Here is a 19,371-nt window from a genome sequence, read left to right on the forward strand (position 1 = left end):
CATTAATACCATTGACAGTGCTCTTTCATAATGTGCCTGTTGAATGAAGGGGAATTTAATAAATTCCACTACTGAAAAAATAACACAGTGAGTCTCATCACAGCCAATATCCTTATACAATCTAATTGTGAAATGAATGTTTATAGTGCTTCAGACAGTTTAAACCTGCAGTTTGATACCATATCTTCATGTTTGTACAGTCCTTAGTAAGATTATTTGCAGTATTAGCAACCATTCAAAGAACAAACCATTGGTTAAAAGCACATCCATTTAAGGGTCAATCAAGTAAAATAGAGAGAACACACAAATAAATGGTTAAATGTATGAATTACTTGTACTGACAACTATTATTTGACTCACTTATGATTATTAAAAGTTTTATTAAAAATAAAACCTTTAAAGGCAAAATTCACCTCATTTGGGTTTTGACCCAGAAGTTCAAACAAGCAGTATGTCCACGGTCTTACTGGCAACACTGATATGCAGTGTCTCTAAACCACTATGCTCAAGGTTAAGAGAAACACATGTTCCATTTTTACAGTTTACTAGAATTTAGCATGTTCAATTCATGATTTAAAATCTTTAGGTTTTCATTCCTCCAAACTGTGTGAAGACACAGTGTGCCACAGATGTAAGACTTCTGTTTCTCCTTCTATTTTCTTCACATGGAAACATTTCTCAAGGGTCTACATGTCCTAGAAGGGGTATTTTCAGAGGTGGCCACTTCTTTGGAATAGTCTGATGCCATCAGGCCTCTGAAGCAGGGGTGGGGGGCAGAGAGAAAACGCCGAAACACAAGGTTCATCTGGTAAGTTTTACATTAACCACTACAAGCCGGACAGTATAAGAATGGGGCTTTTTTGGCTCAGAAAGTCCGAGTCTTGGTGTGAAAATGAGTTCTTGGCTGTCCCACCGCAGCTTTCTCATAGTGTGAGACTATCGGGATGTCTTCCCTGGGGAGCATGATTTGCTTTTTACCTATCAGGCATAAGTCAGTTCATTCTGGGCTTGTCCCAGTTTGTCTTTAGTCTGTTCTAGTTCACCTTTCCTTTTTAGGAAAAACAAGCTGATCACTGGGTCTACCATTGATCTCACCCACGTGCCATGTGACAGAGGAGCCCCAGATGCCAGCAGCCTTTCTTCAGGAAGAAGGTATCATCCTGTTGATGCCTTAATTTGGACATTTTTGAGGCCTTAGAATTGTAACTTGAAAACTAATAAATCCCCATTGTTAAAAGCCAGTCCATCTCTGGTATATCGCATTTCATCAGCTTTAGCAAACCGAAACAGTGTGCTTTTCTCAGTTAGGTCTACACCACATCTGGCATGTTGGTGTCTAGAGGCAGGGGTCAAGTTCCACTTATCTCCATATGAGCACCCAATTCTCCCAACATCATTTAATGACAAGAGTGCTTTTTATCCACAGCTCTCCAGTGTCACCATCCTGTCTCCCTCTGTCCGGAGGTTTTGGAGGGCCCTCCACACCCCACATCCGGCCTCGTGGTCTACGGTTCCTGATGCGTTATGGATTGAATTGTGCCCCACCCCCATGAGATACACTCTAGTCCTGACTCCTAGTCCCGTAAATGTAATCCCATTTGGAAGCAAGACCTTTCAAGAGGTCATCAGTTAAGATGAGTTCTAATCCAGTGTGAATGGTGTCCTTGTAAAGAGCAGAAATTTGGACACGGTCAGTGAGAGGCAGAGATTGTGTGATCGCTGCCACAAACCCAAGAGCCCCAGGGACTGCTGGCTTCCACCGGAAACCCGGGGGGAGGCAGGAAACGGAGTCTCCCCTTAAAGAGGGACATAGCCCTGCTGACACCCGATGTCATACTACTCAGCACCGTAGCTGTCAGATACCCAGTTTCTGTCTAAGCCGAGCAGCCGTGGACCCTCGTGGCGGCAGCCCCAGCAGCACACGATGTGACCCGAGTTGACACCGAGAACAGGGAGCCGCTCACACGACCAGTAAGTGGATGTTTCCGTCCTGGCCGCGACATCAGGCTGCGTTCACGCCACCAAAGCAGAGTGGAGCAGGTGCCACAGGGGCCGCGTGGCCTGCACGTCCTAAAGCATTTTCTGCCCGGCCTGCCTTAGCTTCCTCTTGCTGCCGGAGCAAACGATCACAACGTTCGTGGCTTTACTGCCACAGACTCTGGGTTTCCGCCCTCCTCCCACCTGCTCTGCCCGGGGCCCAGCCTCGCCTTCTCGGGGAGGCCACCCCATCCCCCAGGGGCCCCAGCCACGCCGCCTCCCTCCCGCTCGCCATCGAGCCAACTCTTCCACATGCTTGGAATCCGCACACTTCTCACCTCCGCCGCCACCACTCAGGTCACAGATGTTCACAATTGCCTTTGGTCTCCTCCCGGTGTCCCGCCCTCCACTCAGGAGCCAGTGACATGCTCTGGTCAGGAGAGTGGGCGCCGGCTTTGTGGGGTCACTGTGGCCTGTCCGGCCAATCCCGAGCAGCGAGAGGCTGTGAGGGGCCGCGGAAGCCGGGCTGCAGGGCCCAGGTCACAGTTCCGGTGCCAACTTGTGAAACAGAGGCCCAGGCGGACCGCTCTCCACCACACGGAGGCGGCTGGCCAGCTCCAGGATCAGAGAATATCTGGGCACTTGGGTGTGGTGGGGAAGCGAGAAGAGAGGGGAGGCTCTGCTCACTCCCTCGGCCCCGTGGCAGCCGCAGCCCTAATCCCCGCTGACTAATGGAGCCCAAGCCGGCTCAGGGCCCCACGTGGATGCACCCGGGAGCCAGCTGTTTCCAGATGCTCTCCTGGCCTTGGAAAGTCAAGCCAAGAGCTTCACACAGGGGTGACGGCAAAAGCATCCGTTGGCGAACCCCCTTCATCTTGGGCCCCAGTGATGAGATGGGGAAACTCAGGTACAGAGAGAGCCTTGGATGGTGGGAGTCACAGCTCCAGGGTCAGGGCTTCAGACCCCAGGAAGGTTTATAAACAACCGGAACATTCCCTAAGGTTCCACCGTTGGGTGCGGAGGTGGGGGTGGAAGCCGCATCGAAGGCACCAACCTGGGTGAAGTCCGATGCCGACACAAGCCAGCCGCACGACCCTGGCGAGTGCTTAGCCGCCTCCTTCGGGTCTGTTTCCCCATCTGCAGACTGGGACGAGGTAAGAGCCTCTTTCCGCAGGGCTGCTGCATGTGAGGGTAGCAGAGGCCTCGCTGCCATCAAGGGCTGCTCTCCCATGGTCCTCACTGCTCTGCCTTTTCCTCTGTCCCCTCGTTCAAGTTCATGCAGCTCCTTGCTCACCTCACCTAAGGGTTTAATGCCAGGTTTGCAAGAAGAAAGTTGGGGAGTACAGCAGACAGGTGCAAGCAAGAGGACTGGTGGCCCTGGCAACGTGGGACATGACTCTCAGGAATGAGCCTGGCTTTGGCATCGAGGGAGTGAGAAAGCCTTCCTGACCAAAAGAGGGGAAAGAACAGTAACAAAATAAAGTTTCAGTGGCTAAGAGATTCCAGATAGAGTCGAGAGGCTCTCCTGGAGGTTACTTGTATGCAAGCTCCAGCTAGATACGCCAAATGGCCACAGTATGCCAAGCTTGCACCAACAGTAGTCCTGAAAATCCTAAAGAATACCCAAATCCCTATGTGAGACTCTATAAAAGTTTCTCTCATTAAGTTTGTTTTTCAGAAACTTAAATCCCCCAGATTGTTCCTATGCCAGAGAAGTCCCAAAACCCAGAGGCAACAGCCTCTCCAAGAACATCAACCAGATCCATCCCCCTTTCCCATAATGTTGACACCCCTTTTCAATATGAACAAGTTATGGTGGTCACTGCCCATATATCCCTGAAGATTGAGACAGTGATCAAACAAGAGAGAGGGGTAGCAACTGACAAGATAGGATTTAACAAAGGATTATGAATACTGAATCTTATATAAATATATTTTTTCAGTCTCTAGGGTATTAGAACAGCTAGAAGGAAATAACTGAAATTCTGGAACTGTAACTCATAACATTCTTTGAAATTTGCTCTATAACTACTTGTTAGATCATACTTTGAAAGTTATCACTTTTTTGTATATATTTTATATTTCACAATTAAAAATGTTTTAAAAAAAGGACTGGTGGTCAGATAACAGATGGAAAGGGAGAGAGAGAGAGAGAAGGGGAGAGTAAGAGACAGAGAGACAAAGAAATAGAGAAAGAGACTGAGAAACTGACCCAGGGAAGGAGGTGGAAAGAGACAGAAAAAAGGGGAGGACACAAGGAGGGGGAGATAGCTAGCTAGATAGACAGATAGATAAATAGATAGATGGATGGATACATAGATAGAGGCCCAAAGAGAGAGAGAGAGAGGCCCAAAGACAGAGTTAAGACCAGAGAAAGAGAGTCGGACAGAGAGTGAGTGTGTCAGAGACAGTCCCGGAGAAAGGCACCCACAGCAAGTCTGCAGACGTAGATCCAAACGGAGGAAAACGGGAAGGAAACAGACCCCGGGAGCAGGAGAGGGAGGGGAGGAGACGGGCGGAGAGCCGGGGGCAGCCGGAGCCGGGATGCGATTGCTGAGCAGCCCTCAGCGCGGCGTCTCCTCCCCTCCCCAGAATCCTTAAATCCTCGCTCGCTCAGGGCCCCTGGACATCTGTCACAGTCCCGTCCTGCACCGACGCGGCTGGCAGGGAGGCTGCCTGAGGGTGTGCGCGGGGACAGGCCCTGGAGGACGCGGAGCCGGGGGCTGCTGGAAAGGGGCAAGGGCTGGAGGGGCGGAGGCGGTGGTCGGGGCGGGGGCACCCGTGGGAGCCAAGTTCAGGAGGCCGGGGAAGGCTGGCCTCTACTTTCCCCCTCTAACTCGCTCCGCCAACTCCGCGCACCTCCCCGCGCCCCAGTCCCTGTGCCCCGAGCCGCGTCCCTCTCCCCGGGACCCGGAGCCCCCTCCCCGAGCCGCAGCTTTCAGCAGGCGCCCTCCCCGTCTTCTCCTCCCCGCAGACAGCCCGCGAGCCGGCGATGGCGGGGCCCCGGGGCGCCCTGCTCGGGGCGCTGCTGGCGCTGCTGGCGCAGGCGGCCCTGGCGCGCACCGCAGGCTCGGTGCGCTCGCCCGGCGGCCTCACGCTGGGCGGCCTGTTCCCGGTGCACGCGCGGGGCGCCGCGGGCCGGGCGTGCGGGCCGCTGAAGAAGGAGCAGGGCGTGCACCGGCTGGAGGCCATGCTGTACGCGCTGGACCGCGTGAACGCCGACCCCGCGCTGCTGCCCGGCGTGCGCCTGGGCGCGCGGCTGCTGGACACCTGCTCGCGGGACACGTACGCGCTGGAGCAGGCGCTGAGCTTCGTGCAGGCGCTGCTCCGCGGCCGCGACGACGGCGACCAGGCCGGCCGCTGCCCCGGGGGCGGCCCCCCGCTGCCCGCCGCGCCCCCCGAGCGCGTGGTGGCCGTCGTGGGCGCCTCGGCCAGCTCCGTCTCCATCATGGTCGCCAACGTGCTGCGCCTGTTTGCGGTGAGGGCCCACCGACCCCGGCCCTCGCTCGCCTGCCCTGACGTCTCTCCCCCTCGACCCCTTTCTGGAAGGGGCTCCTCTGGAACGCGCCCTCGTGCGCACGGATCGGAGCAGCTTCCAAGAAACCCTCGCCCCTGGGCTCCTTGCACCCACTCCCAGCCTCCCTTGGTGGCCGCGCACAGACAGCCCCTTCCCTTTGTGTGAATCAGGAAAACGGACTTTCCGGGCCTTCCCCCAGGAGGATGCTCATCCTGCACAACTGCACCTGGGCCTGCGGAGGGTCGCTGGGGTGCAGGGGGTGCGGGTGGGGCTTTGAGGTTTCCCTGGAACCGGGCCCTCCTTTGGGTGGGGCAGCTGGGGCATCCTTGGGCCGCTCTGGGGCTGGGTGGGAGGTATCTCCCTCCCTCTATCCCTCTAGGAAGCGAGGAGGGCTTTGCCCCCATCTGGCTAGGGGAGAGGGCAAGAGGGCATCTGTTTCCTGAGCGTTTCCTTGAGAATGTCTCTGAGTGTCCCGTCTCAGTTTCCCAAGAGCAGCGTCTGTTTTCCCCCCAACATGCTCCGTAGGGGTGTTCTCTGCCCCGCCCCCTCCATCATGTGCATACATCTGATCCCCCACCCCACCCACCAACCCCTCACCCCCAGTTTCCTCTGGATGGCAGGGCTGGTGGTGAGCAGGCACAGGGACACCTCCTGGTGTCCCCGAGGGAGGCTGTGTGGCCGCCCAGTGCGGGATTGGGGGTGGGGAGCAGAGGGAAGGGGACTGTCCCTCCCCCTCCGAGTCTGGTTTGGTGTCTCCGGGCTCTGTCTCTGGCCCCCTGCCGGGAGCTCTTGTTTCTGTCTCTCTGCCGGTGCAGAGAGGGCAGAGATCTCTTGAGTCCAGAGATCTCCAACTCAAGACCTCCGCGGTGCAGGTGCAGACTCACTGCAGCCAGAGGGAGAGCCTGAACCCGCCGCGGGTCTCAGCGGGTTTTCAGACACTGGCTTCGAATTCAAAGATCAACAAATAAAGCACAGCAGTGGGAAAGACAAATCGGAGTCGGGTTTGCAGACCCCAGCATTGTATTTGGGACACCCAAGCCTGCCTACAGCAAAAGGAAGCTGGAAAGGAAGTAGTTTCGGGGTCCTAAGGCTGGCAAGTGAATTTTATAGACATAAAAGGGAAGTCAGCTTGACTCCTATTCGTCGGACAGGGGTTTGTCTGTCTTTAGGGGTCGGGGTTAGGGCAGGTGGGCTTTATTTTGTATTGCATCAAAGGTAACCAAGTGGGGCTCCACTGGCCCCCTGGGTCAGCTGCCTTGGTGGGGGTGGGACTTCAAATGTCAAAAGATAAGGAGGAAACTTAAGAGGGCATGAGTTTTGTTTTGCTTTGTTTTTTTTTTCGGTCCCTGGGCCTTTCACTATACAATTTTATCAGTGCACAAAACAGACCTCTGGGCCAGGGCTGGCTTCTTGGAGGCCATTTGCAACTCCTTGTCTAGAAGAGTCTATGAAGGTGAGTTCATTTCCCCAGCGACGTCACTGCGGTCTCAGGCACTTGAATAAGCTTCCCTGAGACTTGGCGTCATCGTCTGTGAAATGGAGGAGGTTAGACGTGTAGGGGAAGGTTGTTCTGAAGATGAAACGGAAGTGCTGAGGCGTGCCCGGTATAACCATTAATTAAGCTGTAGCCAGTGGGCCTCCCTCTGTCTGTTTTTCTCTGATTTTCCCTCTTCTTGTTTTTCTCTGTGTGTCTCCTTTTCTCTCCATCCAGGTGTGTTTCCTTCTCTCTCCCTCTCCCCACCCTCTTTACCTCCCTCCCTGTCGCTGCCTGTCTCTTTAACCCCTCTATTCTTGTCCCTGTCTGTCTGTCATTCGTTTCCCTGTCCACCTTGCCCCCGTTCCTCCCCTTTTCCGTGCTGCCTCCAGACCCTGGCCGCACTGTTTCTTTCTGTCCTGCCTGAAACAGCCCCATCACCCTCACCCCGGGACCAGCCCCGAAGGCTCCTTCCAGGAGCTCCCCTCACCCAGCTCCCGCTTGGGTGTGTCTTTCTTTGACGTGTTCTGAGTCGCACCGTCTGTCTGTCAGCCGCCTCCTGGCGGCTTTCTCAGCCTGTGTTGTCACTCCCTGCTGTCCTCTCACATGTCCGCCCGCCCCCACCCAGCCTCCTTTCTGGATGGGCCCAGTCTGGAATCCCTGCTAATCCCTCCAATGCACGCAGACAAAGCCCAGCTTCTAACACGCTCCTCCGCTGGGCCGGACTCAGACTTGACTCAAACACCCGCCCCAGCTCCCCCATCTGCTCTGACCCCTCCCGGGGCCGCCAGCGGTAAGGACCCTCCCTTTGGTGAGTTAGGAAACGGGGTTTTCTTCTGTGGCTGACGAGATGCTCCTTTCCCCGGAGGGACGGGGCCTGCACCCAGCCTGGACGTCAGCCCCTGCCTCCCCCCTGCTCGGATGTCCTTGTCCCCACACCACTGTACGTGGAACCTCTGCGCTCTCCCCTGGAACTCCATCCCTCCCGTCTGCGGCCAGACGTGCTCACAATGCAGCCCTTTCTCCAGGCCTCCCGGCCCTGCCATGTGGTGATCTGACCGCCCCAGCTCGCTACCCCAATCTTCCACGTCCCGTCTGTGTCCTGGGTCCCCACTGGCCCCAGCTCCCTGCGCCGAAGCTTCCCTGCCTGGTCCACGTCCCGGGTCCCCTCCCGCCCACCCTTGGGTCAGCGGTGCTCCCTCCACAGCCCAGGCGTCCTCACCCCCTCTAGATACCGCAGATCAGCTATGCCTCCACGGCCCCAGAGCTCAGCGACTCCACACGCTACGACTTCTTCTCCCGCGTTGTGCCCCCCGACTCGTACCAGGCCCAGGCCATGGTGGACATCGTGCGGGCACTGGGATGGAACTACGTGTCCACGCTGGCCTCCGAGGGCAACTATGGCGAGAGTGGGGTCGAGGCCTTTGTGCAGATCTCCCGCGAGGCTGGTGAGCGGGGAGGTGAGGGGGGTGGGCAGGGGCTAGAGGGGAGGCACCCAGGAGCCCACAGGGGCTGTGGGAAAGGGCAGAAGTCACAGGATGGGGGCTCTGGGTCCCACAGTGGGCCCCCGGGCTGTGGTTAGTGGGGATGGGGCCTCCATTGGCAGACGCAAGGCTCGGCAGGCAGACATGCCCTCCAGTGAGAGAAAAGGTGTCCCTTTCCTTTGGTGGGCTCGGCCCCAGGCCACATGGCCAGGCAAGGAGCCCAGGCTCAAGTCCACTCCCCTAGCCCTTCGGCCAGGCCCTCCAGGACCCCTGAGGTCGGGGGGATATCGCCTGACTTAGCTGTCCCCGACACCAGGGGGGGTCTGTATCGCCCAGTCCATCAAGATTCCCAGGGAACCAAAGCCGGGAGAATTCGACAAGGTGATCAGGAGACTCATGGAGACGCCCAACGCTCGGGGTATCATCATCTTCGCCAACGAGGATGACATCAGGTGAGAGGTTGGTGCCTTCACACGCACTGTTCTCCGGAGGCTCCCCCGATGCCCTGCCTCCTGCTCTTGCAGACTCCCCCAGCCTCGCACACGCACCCCACCCCCTGCATCCCGTTCTCTTCTTTCTTCTGCCCCATGCACGTTGGCTGCTGCCATCTCTGTGCCCGGCACGAGTCGGGCCTGGTCTGGGATAGATACTCCGAGCTGAGCCAGGGAAACATGCAATTTTCCCTGTTTTTATTATCCAGTTTCGGGGAGGGATCCCTGAACAGGTCTAAATAGCAGAAAATGAGCCTTCAGGGAGGAGCCCCCGGTGCAGTACAGAGGACAGCAGGAGGAGGCCGGGGCTCGGGCGGAGCTACCGTGCCCCAGAGCCAGAGGGAGGCTTTACGAGAGGGAGGAGGCCCTTCTGCCAGCCACGGAGGGTCAGTGGGACATTGGAGGCTGGCCTTGTGGGGAGGGGACACGGCTCGTGATTGGCCTTGACCTTCCCCAAGGAGCCCCCCAAGAGCCAGGGTGAACGGGGTTGCAGTGGACAGGCTGGAGGCAGAGCCGGCTCAGCCCTTTATTGAGACACCCAGGGCAAGTGCCCTACACACGCTACACCCCCATTTCTTCCTGATAAATGAGGGTCTGATCAGGGATGTGGAAGTGGATAGATGATAAAGACGGGGTAAGTTGGAGGAGGACCCCAGCCCTCATTCCCCAGCCCTGTTCCTTCCAGGAGAGTCCTGGAGGCTGCACGCCAGGCCAACTTGACAGGCCACTTCCTGTGGGTTGGTTCGGACAGCTGGGGAGCCAAGACCTCCCCCATCCTGAGCCTGGAAGACATGGCCGTGGGGGCCATCACCATCCTCCCGAAAAGGGCCTCCATCGAAGGTGAGTGGCCGGCACATTTCCCACGCTGTGCCCCCGCTCACACCCTCCTTCCCCACAGTTCCCCCTGGCGAGCGCTCAGTTTTCCCATCTGTATAATTGGTGCTGTGATTCTGGTCCCTTCTCGGATTCACCGATTCTATGGTTCTGTGAAAGCACCTCTCAAAGCAGTGTTTGAACGGGACGGTGTATGAAGGAAAACACAGTCCCACTGTACAGGGTGAAGAATGGTTAGTTCTTCTGTTTTCTAAATTCAGGGCCAATATTCTGTCTCTGTCAAAGACACTCTAATATGGGGCAGGGGGGAGAAGAAGGAAGAGAAACCAAAGCTATGGAACCATCCATGGGTTCAGCCACCCTTCCCACTGTAAACGCCTGGCGAAAACAGCAGATGTCTTTCACTTTACAACCACATTGCTTGTTTTCCTGAAGGACGAACGGAAGATGCCTAGATGAGTTCCTGCAGGGCTGTTTTATGAAGCACCGATCCTTGTGAAGGACTCGCAGGGGCTCGTGGCCTCCTGGGGCTGTAGACCCTCACACTCTGTTTCCATTAGAATGCATCTGGTTGCAAGTGCAAACTAGACAGAGCATGGCTTTAGCAATAAAGCTGTGTCATTACATCACAAGACGAGGCTTTTATCAGGATGTAAAGTCAACCCCGGAGCCCCCAGTAGACTTACGATCCACTCCTAGCTGCAAGGGAGGCTGTGAAGGCGAACAGCCGGCGCAGGGACACCGGGGAACCACGGCCACTCTTCTCCCTCTCTCCCCCCTCTCAGGATTTGACCAGTACTTCATGACCCGCTCCCTGGAGAACAACCGCCGGAACATCTGGTTCGCTGAGTTCTGGGAAGAGAATTTTAACTGCAAACTGACCGGCTCGGGCACCCAGCCCGACGACTCCACCCGCAAATGCACAGGTGAGGGCTGCCGGGTGGGGGGCCGGGCGCGGGGGCCGGCGGGAGGCCCTGTTGGGGCCGTGGGGGCCGGGCCCCCTCCCTGGCTCCAGGCCTCAGGGGTGGGGCATCCCCAGGACAGGCGAGGAGCGCATCGGCCGGGACTCCACCTACGAGCAGGAGGGGAAGGTGCAGTTTGTGATCGACGCCGTGTACGCGATAGCCCACGCCCTCCACAGCATGCACCGGGCACTCTGCCCTGGGCACACGGGCCTGTGCCCGGCGATGGAGCCCACCGACGGGCGGCTGCTGCTGCAGTACATTCGGGCCGTCCGCTTCAACGGTGAGTGGGTGCAGAGCACTCTCAGGCAGGTCAGGGGAAGCCTGTGGCAGTGGATTTCCGGGCAGGACCTGGGAGGACATGGCATTGAAGTGATGGGAAAGGAGGAGCGTATTTAGGGGGTTCACCTGGGACAGAGAGCTGGAGACATAAACCAGACTTTAGTCCTAACTTTTCATCCTGCTTTTATTGAGGATATCTATATCTATATCTATATCTGTATCTAACAAAATTTGCCAAAGTAATCATTTAAAAAGTTCAGTTCAGTGGCATTAATTACTTTTACAATGCTAGGCTATTGCCACCGTCCATCACCCAGATTTTGTCTTCACTCAAACCAGAAACTCTTTACCCATTCAGCATTAACTCTCCAACCCCCTATCCCCAGCCCTGATAACCTCCAATCTACTTGGTTTCTATGAATTTGCTTATTCCAGATATTTCACATAATTGGAATCATACAATATTTGTCTTTTTGTATCTGGCTTATTTCACTTAGCATAAGGTTCTTCTATTTTGTAGCATGTTCAAGTATCAGTATTTCATTCCCTTTTGAGGCTCAGAAGTATTCCAGTGTGTGGCTAGACCACATTTTGTTTATCCATTTATCTCTGGAAGGACACTTGGGTTGCTTCCACCTTTTGGCTGTTGTGAATAACGCTGCTGTGTGCATTGGCGACAAGTATCTGTCTGAGTCCCTGCTTTCTGTTCTTTGGGGTATATACCTAAGATGGTCCCTGCTTCTTAACATTCCCCTCTCAGCCTCCCCAGTCCCCAGCACTCCTGCCTCAGATGTCGGGGAACTTCTCTGTGATCCTTTCTACCTGAAACTCTGGGTTACAGCCCACTGTGCAGTGCACAGAGCTCAGGGCACGTGTTGGACATAGTTAAGTCTCCAAGGCATCATCTCCACCGTGGACCCGCTGCTCACTGAGTCGTAGCTTCTGGATGCTCAGAAGGCTGTGAGTGGCTTGGGCACCAGGAGCATATCTAAGGCACCCGCGTCTCGCGGCCCCAGCGGAGAGCCTGGCACATGGGCCACACTCAAAACCCTGTCTTTTCTAAAGGCATCCAGTGGACTTGAGCTTTGCTCATGGTTTGTGGGAGAGATGTGCTTCTGGTTCAATTATTGTCCTTTGTAAAATTAAACACACTGTTCTTTCATCAAATATTTATTGAGCACCTTCTCTTTGCTCAATAATATTTCTTTCTCAGTATTAGTCCAGACCAGCAAGACGAACTGGTAGAAGCAGCCTGTGGACGAGGTGAGGCTGACCGTTCAGAGGGGCTCTCACGCAGACCCTTGTTCCGATCCTCCGGCGTGGCCCGTGGAGCTCTTTCTTCTTCACCCCAGTCCTGGCTGCCTCTCCGGGAGCTGAGGATGATGGACTCTCCCTCCAGGCAGTGCGGGAACCCCTGTGATGTTCAATGAGAAGGGAGACGCACCAGGGCGCTACGACATCTTCCAGTACCAGGCGACCAACGGGAGCGCGGGCAGTGGTGGGTACCAGGCCGTGGGCCAGTGGGCCGAGACCCTCAGACTGGAGGTGAGTGGCGCCGACAGGGCGCTGGGGAAGGCAGGCTGGGGGCTGCGGCTCCCTGAGGAGGCGGAGGTGGCAGGCCTGGTCTCCTGGCCCCAGGTGGAGGCCCTGCAGTGGTCCGGCGACCCCCGCGAGGTGCCCCAGTCTCAGTGCAGCCTGCCCTGTGGGCCAGGGGAGCAGAAGAAGATGGTGAAGGGCGTCCCCTGCTGCTGGCACTGCGAGGCCTGTGACGGCTACCGCTTCCAGGTGGACGAGTTCACCTGCGAGGCCTGCCCCGGCCACATGCGGCCCACTCCCAACCACACCGGCTGCCGCCCCACGCCCGTGGTCAGTCTCACCTGGTCCTCCCCGTGGGCGGCCCCGCCGCTCCTCCTGGCCGTGCTGGGCATCATGGCCACCCTCACGGTGGTGGCCACCTTCGCGAGGCACAACGACACGCCCGTGGTCCGCGCCTCGGGCCGCGAGCTCAGCTACGTCCTCCTGGCCGGCACCTTCCTCATCTACGCCGTCACCTTCCTCCTGGTGGCGGAGCCCGGGGCCGCCGTCTGTGCTGCCCGGAGGCTCCTCCTCGGCCTGGGCACCACGCTCAGCTACTCGGCCCTGCTCACCAAGACCAACCGCATCTACCGCATCTTCGAGCGCGGGAAGCGCTCGGTCACACCGCCGCCCTTCATCAGCCCCAGCTCGCAGCTGCTCATCACCTTCAGCCTCAGCTCCGTGCAGGTGGGTCCTCCAGACGCCCAGGGGACAGGCTGGGTGGGATTGGCGGCCGGAGGTGCGGGCAGGGGCGGGCAGGGGGTTGCACTTACGTGAATCAGTCAAAGTGGTGTTTTTAGAGCAAGTCACTCTTGCTCATTTTGGTTCCTGTTTGGGTTTGCTAAAGCTGCTGCAATGCAATACACCAGAAATGGGCTGTTTTTTGTTTATTGGTTCACAAACTTCCAAGGCCATGACGATGTTCAGATTAAGGCATCAAGAGGAAGATCCCTTCTCTGAGGAAAGGCTGCTGGTATCCGGGGCTCCTCTGTCACATGGGAAGGCACATGGCAGTGTTTGCTGTCCCTTCTTCTTGCTTCTGGTCTCAAAATGACTCTCAGTTTCTGTGGGTCCTTCTTGCTGCTCCCACAGTGTTTTCCTTCTTAGCTTCTCTCTACTCTCTCCAAAATGTCTCTGCCGTTTTTCCTCTCACAGAGGTCTCCAGCAAGGGAATTAAGACCCACCTTGAATGGATGGGATCAGATCTCCAAGGAAACAACCTAACCCAAAGGTCCCACTCACAACGGGTCTGCCCCCACAAGATTGGATTAAAAGAACCTGGCTTTTCTGGGGGTACATAACAGATTTAAACCAGCACAGTACTGTTATTATTATTATTTTTAAAACAACCCAGGAGACAGGCCCATATTGTTTTCCTATGAGGAGAACTCATGTAAGAGAAGCTGTTAGCTATTTCCCTCTTGTTCAGTCTTTGAAGGAAAATGGGTCAGTGAGGCAAGAAGCACGGGTGTCCAGCTCATTTCTATAAAGGAATGAAATCATTTTCCTACACTGAACATGCTCTTCCACAATTTAGCTCTTGTATAATAACAAGGCAAAGCAATATCTGACCAGTTTTCCTCAAGAGAAGCAGCTATTTCCAGAAAGGAGGTTGCTGCTGCCTGTTCCCTGGGGGAAGCTGGGTGAGGGGCATGGGGAGTGGAGCCGCTATTTCCATGCAAAGGCCGGTGGTTCATGATGTCATGTGCAGAAGCAGAGTTCCTCTGGGGTTCTCCCTAAGTACAGTGGTATCTGCACTGGAAATGACTCCGACGGTCTGGAAAGCCCGTGTTTTCTGTGCAAGGGGTATGAAGAGAGAGATGGTTTGGGGAGTCAGCCTGGTGTAATATCACAGCCTGTCTGGTTTTCAGGGCGGGTGGGGGGTGGCTTCTGATGCCGTCCCGTTGCACAGCCATCCTGACACTTTCTCTACTCCAAGCTTGCCCCTTTCCCTACCTGGCTTTGCATACAGCACGCTCACTCCCACCCACAGGCCTTGTTCATGCAGTTCTCCATGACAACAGGATGCTCTCATCTTCCTTCAGATAACAGAGCCCGAGCTCCCCACTTGTCAGGCCCAGAATCTCCGTGTCCAGTGCGTCCTGAGACGGCATCTCACCACCTCCCTGCCTAAAGCACTCCCAGGAGCCCTTTCTTCCACCGGAGAGAGGTCCTTGGCCAGCTGCAATGGCCCCGTGCTAACCACCTTCCCAGCCTCACCTGCTTGAACTCCCCATCATGCCCTCCTTTCCAGATACAACAGACCTTTTCAAAGATGCACACCTTCAGTTTTATGAGGGTACTTCTTGCCAATATGATGGATGTGAAATGGGATCTGTTTTAGTTTGCCTACACTTACTACTGAAGTTGCCTTTGGGATTTCCTCTTCTGTGAATTGCCTATTCCTACCCTTCACTCATTTTCTATTATCGTGTGGGTGTGTATGACACGTACTGGATGCTAATCCTTTATCAATGACATGGGTCTGACAATAGGTGGTGTACACTTTGGTTGCTACTTTTGTGCATCGTAGGCCTTTGATTTTAGTTTCTCATGGGGGACTTTGTTTCCTGTCCCTGGAGCCTTGGCATAAGAGGAGCTTTCTAGAGAGTGGGTGGGGTTTTACATCATCAGTCCCTTGTCTGTGAAGCAGTCACGAGAGCTGCTGCCTTCCTTACAATCACCGAATGGTATTCCTTTGGGGTGGACGAATAAGTCCCTTCCTCCAGGATTACACAGCTCTGCCCCAGGTGCACGGCATAGTGACTGGAGAGTGTGTTGTCTAGATTCCAGGCCCGCTTGCGCCCATGACCACGCTCTTTTGTACAGTGAACAACCTGAACAGATGTACAGCGCAGCCCTTCCATGGTCCTGCCTTTATGTGGATGTCTCAATTCCTGCTCTCCACCTCCTCTTGTTTTAAGGCCATATCTCTTGTCACTGTAAGGGAATTGAAGCTCCATCTCCTCCCTGTTGGGGCCTGCGTCTGGCTCTGATACCCTGGACCCTGCATCCACTCACATTCTTAGCACTCTCCACTGAGTATCTTTGTTTCTGTTGTTTGAGATGTTCCTTTACTTTGAGCCTCACTATGCATTCACACATCATTTCATTTTATTCAGTAATTAGCTGGATTTGGAGAACAAGGGGGTCCTAGGGAACTAGGTTTGCCGGGTTGTTAGAAGTGATCAAGCTAGTGTTTTCACAGCCACAAAATGGAGATAATAATGCCTACTTGCAGGGTTGTGGGTAAGAGAAAAAATATCTCTTCAGGACCTGGTCCTTAATAAGCAGTACATGTACCAGGTACTCTTCCAAGATGGCATCTCATCCTTACAACAGCATTCGGAGGGAGGGATTAGGAGGGTTTCCATCCTATTGATGGAGAAACTGAGGCCAAGAGAGAAAATGTGTTTAGGGTCACAAATTCTGATTCCAGCACCTCTGCCCTCATCACTAAGCAATGTCAAAAAGTGGCACTGTTAATGATTAGCATACAGGAAGACACTGAGTTGCCTCTTACCCAACCAGCCTGACATTTCCAACACACACCTCCACATCAGCCCCTCTCTCCACCTGCCTGTACCACAAGCCTTTGCTCAGGTATTCCCCTCACCTGGACTGCCCTTCTGTCTTCCCAGTGGCTCTCTCAGGCCTGAGGATCTCACTCAGTAGACCATGAACTTCAAGGGGACCCCACTGGCCAGAGTCCAATGCTGGGGGCTAGGAGGGGCTTGTCCCGGGAAGGGGGAGTAGGTCTGATACGGTGTTGGCTCCTGCAGGTGGTGGGAGTGATGGCATGGCTGGGGGCCCAGCCCCCACACAGTGTCATCGACTACGAAGAGCAACGGACGGTGGACCCAGAGCAGGCCAGAGGGGTACTCAGGTGTGACATGTCAGACCTGTCCCTCATCGGCTGTCTGGGCTACAGCCTCGTGCTCATGGTCACGTGCACCGTGTATGCCATCAAGACCCGCGGCGTGCCTGAGACCTTCAACGAGGCCAAGCCCATCGGCTTCACCATGTACACCACCTGCATCATCTGGCTGGCTTTTGTGCCTATATTCTTCGGTACCGCCCAGTCAGCTGAAAAGGTAATCCAGGGTCCCCCAAGAGGTTTGGGCACCTCATTTGTTTCCTGCCTGTCTACTGAAGGGCTTTGTTGTTTCACAAGCTGAGCACTCCATTTGGATGCTCAGTTCTTTGAATGATCACGTGGTTGCTTGATTGATTCATGCACTTCAATACCTGTTAATTCATTTGCTTTTTCCAGTACTCTTCTGCTTGTTCATTCAGTCCTCCTCCCCTTCCTTTGTTCATTCATTCATTTGTTCATCCACTCTGCTACCCATCCATTGTTTTTCATTCAATTATTTCTTTGTATATGCTACATCTGTCAATCTATTAATCCATTGGTCCATTTCCTTAGTCATTTATCCAGTCACTTATTCATCATGTAGTAGAACATTTATCAATTCATCTATGTCATCCATTTGTTTAAGCATTTGCTTCTTTATTCAAGCTCTGTTAATTCATTCACTTGTATATTTGTAAACAAATTCATTGATTCATTAACTGTCTAGACCTTTTTAGGCTTTCTGGATAATTTCCCCAGGTCTCACTTGCTGCTAATTCACCCCTCCCTTCCTCAGTTACTTGTCCGATCAGTGCTGTCACTTGCCCTCCTCCTTTCCCGCAGCAGCGCCACACAGTGGCTGCCAGGTCTCTTCACGCCACTGGACCTGTGTTTACACCGTTTTCCTCTTCTAAGTGCTCATTCCCATTCATACTTCCTAACCCAACTGAAATAGGCTCATCTCCAGCCTCTGTGACAACAGAAGTCTCGGGGGCAGGGAAGAGAACAGGGCTGAATCCAATCTCGTCCCTTCCTCCATGGCTTAGATCTACATCCAGACAACAACACTGACTGTGTCCTTGAGCCTCAGTGCGTCGGTGTCCCTCGGCATGCTCTACGTACCCAAAACCTACGTCATCCTCTTCCACCCAGAGCAGAATGTGCAGAAGCGGAAGCGGAGCCTCAAGACAACCTCCACAGTGGTAGCGGCACCCAAGGGTGAAGACACAGAGGACCCCAAATAGCAGGGTCCAGGATGAACGAGTCTGCTTGCTCCCTCTCCCCTTCTCTTTTCTTTCCCTCACTTCATGATGGAAGTGGTAAATGGTCCAGGTCCACAGCAAACAACCAGAGACAGAGAGCAGACTTTAGTTCAGGGAGTCCAGGATGGCCAACCCAGAACAGTGGGGCTGCCCTTCAGAACAAACAGGACCCACGCTCTGCATTCTATCCCTTCTTGTACCTGCATGTCAGCTTCACACTTCATCACTGCAGACAAGACTTCCTACCTCTGGAAAGAAACAATTAGAGAGGGACTAAACATGCACTCTCTGATCTGAAGTCCAAGGATCACGATGACAATCTGAGCTTGGCCCAGTTTAAATGTGATTCCAACCATTCAGTCAACCACCATAGCCTGGGCATTGGGCAGTGTGTAAAACTGCGTAGGGCTTAGAATGAGATACAGGGTTGGAGTTGGGGAGGAGGAGTTTCAACAAGAGATTAGTGGATCTGTGTTCCGGTCTCAGGTTGGGATACTCTGCTGGCACAGAGAGACGGATCCTTGGGTGATAGCCCTGTGGGCAGAGGCTAGACCTGCCACGCACAGGGAAACAAGAGGAGGAACTGGGAATGCACCCCAAATGAGGCTACATACATCCAGGAATTTTCCTTGGGACTCCCCTGGACTCTGGGGAATGTCACACTTATAGTACAGCTTTCTGTTTTCATTTCCCGTGTGTACTCCACTAAATTACCCCCAAACTTTAAAGAAAATCTGATACACTCGCATGGGATTAATGGCTTAAGAATAAAGGAACATGGTGGTGTTTGCACTTTCCCGAGGCCCATGGAGGATCATGTTAAAGAGTTCCAGATTAGGACCAGTAGCAGAGAGAGCTGGTCCATGGTGAGGATTAATTCCAAGTGGACAGCTTAGGAGGAATATTAGTACTTTTCTCTCCTAATATTTACTAGGAAGTCCCCTTTGAAAAGAGAGCATGAGGCAGAGGAGGAGGTAACTTGGACTACAGATGAATGGATGTTCATTTTTCAGGAATCTTTTTTTAACAGAAAGTTTGATTGCAGTTATGGACTATTGTTTCCCTGGAGTAGAATTAACTATGTTAAATTGGCGGTTTTTATTTTTCAGTATGAATTCTCTAACTTAGCCCCTGGAATTGATGTTGAAGAGCGGTCACAACTCACACCACACATACTCTGATGTATAATAAATTCTGCTTCCTCACCCAGGCTGCATCCTAAGGTCTCTTCCTGGTGTGTATTATGAAGTTTTGTCACTGAATGCTTTCCCCAATTCATTAGATCACAGGCCTCCTCTCCTGTGTGGGTTCTCTGATGTATTTCTTGCTGAAGGCTTTTCTACATTAAGTACTTTTATATAGTTTTTCTCTTGTATGAGCTCTTTGAGAATCAGTGAACTCTGATGTCCAGAGGAAGGCTGTCCTTCATCGTTTTCTTAGTGTTTCTCCCCGTAGGAATTCTCAGATGTGCAGTGAGTTTTGACTTCTAGCTGAAAACTTTCTCACATTTTTTTTTTTTTTTTACGTTTGTGTGGTTTTCCACAACACTGAACTCTATAACTTAAAGATAGGATGAACTTTTCCACATTGATTGCATTTAGAGGGGTTCGTCCACAGTGAGGTTTCGGAATCATTACTTCTTGCTGAAGTCTTTCAC

The 19,371-nt window shown here is 53.9% G+C and overlaps 1 protein-coding gene across 1 annotated transcript; it reads left to right on the forward strand.

The window, feature by feature from the left end:
* Positions 1 to 3,369: 3,369 nt before the first annotated feature.
* On the forward strand, positions 3,370 to 17,696 carry GRM6 (glutamate metabotropic receptor 6). The gene is made up of 12 exons (XM_037817471.1): positions 3,370 to 3,408; positions 4,428 to 4,856; positions 4,952 to 5,455; positions 8,200 to 8,416; positions 8,769 to 8,904; positions 9,629 to 9,783; positions 10,563 to 10,703; positions 10,822 to 11,022; positions 12,421 to 12,566; positions 12,660 to 13,283; positions 16,379 to 16,690; positions 17,499 to 17,696. The coding sequence occupies exons 1-12, from the start codon at positions 3,370 to 3,372 to the stop codon at positions 17,694 to 17,696; spliced, it is 3,102 nt and encodes a 1,033-aa protein (XP_037673399.1).
* Positions 17,697 to 19,371: the final 1,675 nt, after the last annotated feature.

The sequence above is a fragment of the Choloepus didactylus genome, chromosome 24 (assembly GCF_015220235.1).
Source record: "Choloepus didactylus isolate mChoDid1 chromosome 24, mChoDid1.pri, whole genome shotgun sequence".
In the NCBI taxonomy this organism is placed as follows: Eukaryota; Metazoa; Chordata; class Mammalia; order Pilosa; family Megalonychidae; genus Choloepus; species Choloepus didactylus.

Bases quoted from the DNA above. Each gene is read 5' to 3' on its own strand.
- GRM6 (XM_037817471.1), top strand. From the start codon at position 3,370: ATGACTCTCAGGAATGAGCCTGGCTTTGGCATCGAGGGA. The intron at 8,417-8,768 runs GTGAGCGGGGAG...CCCCGACACCAG, and splicing joins GCAGATCTCCCGCGAGGCTG to GGGGGGTCTGTATCGCCCAG. The intron at 16,691-17,498 runs GTAATCCAGGGT...TCCATGGCTTAG, and splicing joins CCGCCCAGTCAGCTGAAAAG to ATCTACATCCAGACAACAAC.